Source organism: Podarcis vaucheri, assembly GCF_965113315.1.
Source record: "Podarcis vaucheri genome assembly, chromosome: 8".
Taxonomy (NCBI): domain Eukaryota; kingdom Metazoa; phylum Chordata; class Lepidosauria; order Squamata; family Lacertidae; genus Podarcis; species Podarcis vaucheri.
In genome coordinates, this window is record NC_138766.1 from 88,024,393 (window position 1) to 88,033,291 (window position 8,899).

General features: G+C 45.0%; 1 protein-coding gene across 1 annotated transcript in view; it reads right to left on the reverse strand.

Annotated features, from left to right (window-relative positions):
• Nucleotides 1-8,604, reverse strand: part of KCNK9 (potassium two pore domain channel subfamily K member 9) — a 96,890-nt gene extending 88,286 nt beyond the window's left edge. The window contains exon 1 of the mRNA XM_082235737.1: nucleotides 7,950-8,604. Within this exon, the coding sequence (XP_082091863.1) occupies nucleotides 7,950-8,601 (652 nt within the window). The 5' untranslated portion in view covers nucleotides 8,602-8,604. The remainder of the gene's footprint in view (nucleotides 1-7,949) is intronic.
• Nucleotides 8,605-8,899: the final 295 nt, after the last annotated feature.

Genomic DNA, 8,899 nt, shown 5'->3' on the forward strand with positions numbered 1-8,899 from the left:
ATTTTCTGCACAGTGATTGGGTGTGAGGGGGCAGGATTGTATCGCAGCCTGTAGAAAACTTTTTTTACCAAAAAATAAAAATTCAAAGAGTATGGCAATTGGGAGTCAGACAATATCCTCCAAGGAACGGAATAAATATTTTGAGCCTCTGCTAATACTGGAGCTGGCAAATTAGCTAGACCTCTCACCTCCCAGAGGGGGAAAAATCTATCACTGGTTAATGAAGGGAAGGGTGGGCTTCATTGGACGGAATTAACAAAAATTGTTTTATTAGTGCAATGGAGCTTGGAAGCTTCCCAATTCTATCGCCTCTCTTGTCATCATTTGTGAGTAATTAGCAATGACCACTCAGCATTTAGGAGAGCATTTGGTTTCCTTAACAGTGAGCAGCTGTATCAACTGACCAATTCAACCAGTTTAGCACCATTACTTCTTGTACGTTGGTGGTGCAAAATGGGTCTCCAGAAAGAAAACTAATCTTTCCAACCTTTCCATTTCACTGGCATGGTTTCTTAACCAAATGCTCCCTAACTGGAGAGCTGGTGTGGTATAGTGGTTAGAGTGTGGGACTAGGACCTGGGAGGCCAGGATTTGAATCCCTACTTGGCCATGAAGCTCACCGGGTGACCTTGGACCAGTCACAGCCTCTCAGCCTAACCTACCTCACAGAATAGAATAGAATAGAATAGAATAGAATAGAATAGAATAGAATAGAATTTATTATTTATACACCACCCATCTCGGCGGCTTCCAACAAAGCATTAAAATACAGTAGTCTGTTAAACATTAAAAGCTTCCCTAAAGAGGGCTGCCTTCAGATGTCTTCTAAAAATCTGGTAGTTGTTCTTCTCTTTGACATCTGGTGAGAGGGTGTTTCACAGGGCAGGTGCCACTACCGAGAAGGCCCTCTGTCTGGTTCCCTGTAACTTGGCTTCTCGCAGTGAGAGAACCGCCAGAAGGACCTCGGAGCTGGACCTCAGTGTCCGGGCAGAACGATGGGGGTGGATACGCTCCTTCAGGTATACCGGACCGTGGCTGTTTAGGGGTCAGCACCAACACTTTGAATTGTGCTCGGAAATGTACTGGGAGCCAATGTAGGTCTTTCAAGACCGGTGTTATGTGGTTTTGGCAACTGCTCCCAGAGTTGCTGTGAGGTTTAAATGAGGAGGAGGTGGAGGAGGAGCAGAACCTTGGATGCCACCATGAGTTCATTGTAGGAAAAAGATGAGATGGAAATGCGATGGAAAAACCATCCGTTGACAGAAGATGGAATGGGGCCCAAGGCACATGACTGCAGCATCATATGAGAAGTCATAACTTAGTGATGAAGCAGCAGCTTCCATACAGAAGGTCCCATGGCATCTCCAGTTAAAATACGGACAGGGAAAACATTTACAGCCCCATGGCTTACTTCCCTTCTGGACAGCTTTCCATAGTCCACATACATGCATACATGGATCAAGCCAGAGGAAAAAGAGACAGAGCCACAAATGTAAAATTGTCGAAATGTTGAGATGGAAGTGACCCCAAGGGTCATCTAGTCCAACCCCCTGCGATGCAGGAAACTCACTTAAAGCATCCATGACAGATGGCCATCCAACCTCTGCTTTAAAACCCCCAAAGAAGATATCCCTTAAGATTTTTTAAGATGGCTATCAAATCTCCTCTCAGTCTCCTCTTTTCCAGGCTAAACATACCCAGCTCCTTCAACCGTTCTTCATAAGGCTTGGTGTCCAGGCCCTTGTTCATCTTGGTTGCAAATTTGCATTTGTAGAGTGCACTGTATTCCTCTCTCTCTCTCTCTCTCTCTCTCTCTCTCTCCTCTATCCATAATCCAGGCAAGCAATATCAGAGTCTGAGGACACATTCTAGCCAGCCAAAAGGACTCAAGACCAGTCAGGGACACAAAGCAAGCGAAGTGCGGACAGCATGCCAGACAGGAACTTGTGGCTTAAATCCCAGCTGCACCAGGATGTATCTCGAACCTGCAATTAACTCTCAGTCAAAAACTACATGTGAGCAGTGAACTCATGAATCCAAATTTACCAGGTGCTGCTTCTCTGTGGCAAAGCAGCACTGGGAGGGGATTATTTGGATGGGAGAGAAGGCAGAGGGGCTAAAGGACATCTAGCCTTTTCATTGCCCACTTATTTTTATCTTTGCAACTCATGTGCAGACAGAGAAAGAGCAAATTATGAACGTAGCCAGTTGCCTTATACTGAGTCAGTCCATTGGTCCATCTAACTCAGTGAGCCTGCACAGGTAAAGGACCCCTGACAGTTAAGTCCAGTCACAGACGACTCTGGGGTTGCGGTGCTCATCTCGCTTTACTGGCCGAGGGAGCCGGCATTTGTCTGCAGACAGCTTCCGGGTCATGTGGCCAGCATGACTAAGCCGCTTCTGGCAAACCAGAGCAGCACACAGACACACCGTTTACCTTCCCGCTGGAGTGGTACCTATTTATCTACTTGTACTTCAACATGCTTTCAAACTGCTAGGTTGACAGGAGCTGGGACCAAGCAACAGGAGCTCACTACATTGCGGAGATTTGAACCGCCGGCCTTCCGATGGGCAAGCCCAATGCTCAGTGGTTTAGACCACAGCGCCACCCACATCCCTCCGTTCTCTGTAAATTGGGAGTATTAATGCCTTGCCTCAAGAACTGGTATGAGAGCGAGTGCGAAGCCTCTTCAAACATTGTACTTGATAAACTCTTCTTTAAAAACATACATGCACTAGTCAGAGTGAAAGAGTGAGGGCACGCTCAGCGAAAAAGCCAATATGTGAAATGCGAAAATACCTTTGAGGGACATGATAATAAGGATTTGGAAGCACCTTTAGGCGGTCTTGCATATCTCTCTCTTGCTCTCTCTTCCTTCAAATCCCTCCTTGGAAATGATTGATTGATTTATTATTTAATTAAGGTTTATTTATTAAAAGCCTTCCCCACTTCTTCTCCAGCAGTTCCAAGTGGTTTACATTTTAAAATTAATTAATTAATTAAAAGCACCTTCAAAAGAAAAAAAGGGGAGAAAATCACAACATCAGCACACCACTACAGATTTAAAGTAGCCACGGAAAGCCCTTTTTCCGGTCAAAAACCAAATAGAAGAAGTAATTCCTGCTGCATCTCTTAAAAAATTACAGGGACCTAGCCCTCCTAACCTCTTCATCGAAACAGTGTCACAATTTGTGGTCTGTTGGGACCCATCTGCACTATCTATTTAAAACAGTATCATATCTCTTTAAAGAACTGTGGCTTCCTTGAAAAAAGCCTGGAAACTGTAGTTGGGTGCTGAGAGTCGTTAGGTGACCCCTAGTCGCTTCGCAGGGCTACTATTCCCAGAGTGCTTTAATTCTCAATCCGTCCTCCCAGGGAGTTCTGTGAAGGGAATAGGGTTCTCTTAAAAGCTCTCCATGCCATTTAAAAAAAACTACAGTTCCCACGTTTCTTGGGACAGGGAGCCATGACTGTTTAAAAGGGTATTTTAAATGTATACTGTAGATGGGGCCTCACTGAGGAAACCCAGGTCTGAGCTGGCAGCAAGGATGGAAGAGAGAATACAACCTGCTTATTGGTCCATGCGGAGAACCAGCAATGATCCTTAGTGTGTGAAGGTCTTGGGAAAACTGGTGAAGATTCTATTTCACAAAACCGTCATTTCACTTCTGGGTCCCCAGGTACAACAGCAAAGGTTTGTAGTGCTGGTCCTCAACTACAGCGAGGTCACAGTGGCTGAGTACACACTATGCATTCAAAGCACACAGTCACTCCCGATAATCTTGAGAACTGTAGTTCATAGAGCTACAGTTCCCAGCACCCTTGAACTACAATTCCCATGATTCTTTGGGGATTCTAAATGTGATTCAGATGTGTACACACCTGATAGGCGTTAACGGCGTTTGCTCACATTCACTTGCCCCCTCCTCTCTCTTATGTGCCTCTATTCCCTGTCAGATTTGGCACTGTATGTTCCTAGGGGCAGGGACACTGGTTTATGCTGTAGAGCATCATATACACTGACGGGGTTTCTGCAAATAAAAATGATGACAGTGGAACTCTAAAAGGTGGCATACTAAGGATTTCTGAACATAGGAAGCACTTTGGAGCAATCCCTCCAGATGTTTTTTGGGACTACAACTCCCGTCATCCCTTGCTAACAGGACCAGTGGTCAGGGATGATGGGAGTTGTAGTCCCAAAACATCTGGAGGGTCGAGTTTGCCTGTGCCTGATTTAAATATTTGCCGTTTTTGATGGAGCGGCGGTGTTGAAATATTTTGTACAAACACACCATAATTGCTAAACCTCGACCAACTTGCTCAGTGCCAGATGTCAAATTCTGCACCTGGGTAAGCTCACCTCTGAGACACTCTTATTTCCTTGCCTTTGATAAGAAGCCAATCCAGAAAACACAACCAACTGTTGTATTTATTGACATTATGCAAAATATGGAAATTTCAGATTGCATTTGCTAGTGAAAGCCCACTAGCTGTACCCTACGGAGGCACTTGGTGCCTTCTCATTAATGCATAAAATGTGCTTTTTCTTCCTGAGTTGTACTTAGGTGGTTTCAGAGAGAGAACAAAATGTGTGCAAAGCGACGTCTTCAAGGTTAGTTTAAAAATAGAAACTTAAAAAAAAAACCAGCCGAGCGGCACACTTGATGTCACTGCAGATTATTCTAAAATAACTTTTTTTTTAAAAAAAAAAAGTGATTTCTCTAAAGGCCTAAAACTACTGAAGTGGAATAAAGAAAACAGAAGCACTTTTTAAAGGTATAAATTAACCACACGTGAGAAATTGTTAATTTGTCCTCATGGGTTGGTAGAACTTGATATTCATTGAAATAAATGGGTCTGAAATTAAGTCAAGGCCAACTTGTCCCATTGATTTCAGCAGGACAGCAGTTTACTGAGACTGCAACCCTTTACATACTTACCCGGGAATAAGTCCCATTGAACTGAATGGGGCTTACTTCTGAGCAGGCATGCATAGAATTGCACTGTTAGTGGATTTTCAGTGATAATGGTCCTATATATCCCAGCTTGAAGAGCACTCAAAAATATCTGGCTTTTTTTTAAAAAAAATCTATGCCTACAGGCTGGATGGAGGGGAGAGTGCCTTTGAGCATGTACAGAGTGCTTTTTCTCAATCCTAAGTAATCACAATAAGAGCACATTCAGACACATTGGCTTAGCCCATGGCTTCCAAGTTGGTTTGAACCTTGACACCTGTTGTTTCACAAATTAAACAATGGAGATGCAAGTCACATTTGGGGTATAAGCCAGTCAAAGTTAACACTTAACTCTCCCATTGAAATCAATGGGACAAGAAAGTGTTTGCCTTTGAATAGGTCATGCCCATGGTTAAATTCAGAGTTCTCTTTCCACCAGGCTTCTTCCAATTATTCCTTGTGCTCTTTTAAGAAAGCTTTTGATCTAAATATCCAATATTTTTAGTTAATATGCAGGCAGGCAAACATGTATACTGAGAGCATTAAAAAAAATTCATCCTTCTGCAACGTATTACAAAGTATTTCAATTATATACTCACAATTTTAAATACATATACAAGGTAGGAGACAGCAGATGTACCGAAACTCACGAAAGGCAGTTATGTCATTGGATCCAGCTAAACTAAACTAAACCGCCAACCCATTCAACAAACTATCATGACAGTGTTCAATACAATCATTAAAACATTATAACATTATAAAAGATGGAACTAATTTTTAACACTGGGTCAAATTAATTCTCTAAAAGCACTTGGAGAATTTTGGAACGCAGAAATGAAGAAAATCATCAAACCATCAAATCTAGCATGTTGGGGGGCCCCACTTTATCTAAATTATATAGTTCGGTATTTGAATGATTGGTATTAATAATTGTATTATAAATTGGTATTGTTATAATGAGGCTATTATTGCACTGTGATTGAAAACTGATAAAAATTTACTATATAAAAAGATAAAAGCACTTGGAGAAGCAGAACAAATTCAGCAAGTGGAAAAATATCAGAATTAAAGCACGGGGGTGGGGGCTAATACTCTGCTGTGTTTCCCTCCCTGATCCCCCCCAAAAAAAACCCCAACTTCACAAAGATTGTTCCAAAGCATTAAAGTTTTGATTTCTACAAAGACCCTTTATGACAGGGGGGGGGGAGATTGAAGTGAAGGGGAGACTCAGCAAAATAAGTCTCAGTTTTGGCCCCCAAAAGAAACGTCCTTTTTAAACAAAGTTAGAAAGACATAATCTACAAAATCTCTCCCAGTGTCAGATTACCTCTCAAGCAAGCAATTTACTGCTGGAAACTGCACACCTTCCACACCTGACAGCTTATAAGAAGGTGGAATAGACATTCTGCTGAAAACAGAGAGCTCCTTCGTGTGTTAATGTTTACACTGGCGGTAATGATAGTGTCTGTCTCAATTAATAACGTTGTTCTGTTCTTCGTGTCCTGTCCAACAGAACATAGTGCATGCATTATTAACCAACTATTGTGTTCAAGTGACCTGCTAGTGGTGTCTGTTGAGAGAACATCTTCATTTTCTCATGACGTGCATCTGAATATACAAATAGGCAAGCAATAGAGTAAGCACAAAATAAAGTCCAGGGTCCAGAACCTATCTCTTGATACCTCATCAGTGCCTGAGGGATGAAATGGGCTATACACTGATTATTTTTTTCATCCTGTCAAGCAATATTTTATTTTAGGAGAGGAAAACTTTATTTGGGTGATTCTGCACTTTTCCCAAGGGTCTGGTACGCTGCTAGAAAAACAACTCTGCCTTGTCGACAAAACAGTCATCTAAAAAGTCATGTTACGTTCAGCACTGGGCAAGTTCTCTGATTCCTACTATTTTGCACATTTGACTGTCTACTCCGCCTTCTAAAATGAGGGGGAGGAGATTGCAAGTAGACAAGAGGAGAGGCACGCAGACAAGGACCTGTTACTACTACTACTGTTGTAGAAGAAAACTTCTGGGGCAAATTGGCCTCTCCCTTCCCAAAGCAAAGGATCAGATGGAAAGATCTGGTCTGTTAGTTCCCTGAATCATGGCAATCCAAGGCTTGGGTTACAATCCTCAAACTATTATTGTGAAGATTCCCAAGTAGCACAATCGAACTATTTTAGAGTACATGGCAATGCCAGTTTACAAACCTTGTCTATTTTTTCTCCCTAGAGTGAAAACAAGCTTCAAAAGAGACTTGCAAGCCAAGCCAATACATTTTCTCAAAAGTATGTCCAACTGAGCTCACTGGAACTTGTTCCCAGTTATGTGTGCCTGGGATTGCAGCTTCAATTACATTTAAATCTTAATTTATTGGCATCACCTTCCAAATATCATTGCACGAAAACTTGCTTCATTTTGTTGCTTCCCTGTCATGAGTTGGGAAGAACTTCTAGTGCTGCTAAATTCTACCTTCAGAAGTTCCCAGTCACTCCACCCAATTCTACTAAGGTTTAATCTGGAATCTGGGGATGGGGGCAGAGGGACAGAGAGACCTAATGTCCAACAAGTGTGAATTGAAACATTCAAATAAATTAATAGAGTAGGAAAGGGAGGATCATTTGCTCTCCAACTTTTGGAACCAATCCCCACTGCACAGCTTCCTAAAACCATTCTTGTTTCACCCTGCAAATCCCACAGTTGCCCAGCTCCCCAAATCCTCAGTTCACCCACCTCCCAGTAGACATCTTTCCCTGGGTAACCCGCTTTCATTTTGCATAACTCCTCAACCTTTGGAGCAGTCTGATCACATTTACTCATGCTTTTACGCACAGATATATTTCATTTTCCGTGTTAGCAGTTCAGCACCGAACAGCACCCAAAGTTTAGGAAGCTTCCCTTCCGACGTCCCTCTCCTTGGCATCTCACAGTTTCTCAACTCTTGGCGCCCTCAAACCTTCCACTTGCACCCATCCGGCATCGCGCGGGGGACTTACCTATGGTGGTGATAACTGTGATGGCAAAGTAGAAAGACCCTGCGAATTTCCACTGGACCCCTGCCCGGTGGGGCTCCAACTGCATGATAATCTCCTCCAGCTGCTGGTAGTCGTCGTTGGTGATGTTGTATTTCCCCTTGAGCCGGGTCTCCTCGGCTTTCAGCTGCTCGTCTTCGCGCATTTCGTGGTCGGACTCCAGGGCATCAAAGACGGCCGCCCCCACCAGCAGGTAGGTGAACGTGCAGATGATCAGGGAGAGGGTCCGCACGTTCTGCCTCTTCATGGCCGCCAGGAAGGGCCCACGGAAGGGACCATGTCCCCCCCTGGCCGCCCGGAGATCCGACAGGGTGCAACAGAGGCAGCCGCCGAGCGAGGCGAGCTGCAAGCGGCGCCTGGCGGGGCTCGGTGGGCTTCCTCGAGGAAGCTGCTGTCCTTGGTGCTGAAAGCGCGGTGGCGGCGGCTGCTCGGGCTGCTGCTGCCGCCGCTGCTGCTGCTCTGGCTGCTGCTGCTGCTGCTCTCCGCCTCGCGGATCGGGCTCCTGTGAGGCGGACAGGCACAGAAGGCTGCTGGAGCGTCTCGACCACGGACCTTGCAGCCGGCAAACTCTGCGCAAGACCTGTCCAAACCAAGCTGTCCCGGCGCGCAGGGCCATCAAGGGCGCCTCTTCAGGAAACCAGATCTTGCCCACCCGAGGAGTCGAAAGGAGGCTCAGCCCGAGGACCAGAGGCAGGTCCCCCCCCTCCACGCCGCCGCCCACAGTTTTCCCAAACTCCCAAAAACTCCTTCCCCGCCCTCTTAGCAAGGGAAAGCCAAGAGGGAAGTCGAGTCCGTCGGGGAGAGCGGATCTTGCCCGCCCCGCCACCTGTCTCCCCGCAATCGCCCTTCCCCGCTCGGGTTGGGGTTTATTCCGCACTTGTCGAGCCCCGGGGGGAGCGGGCTAAGGACGCGAA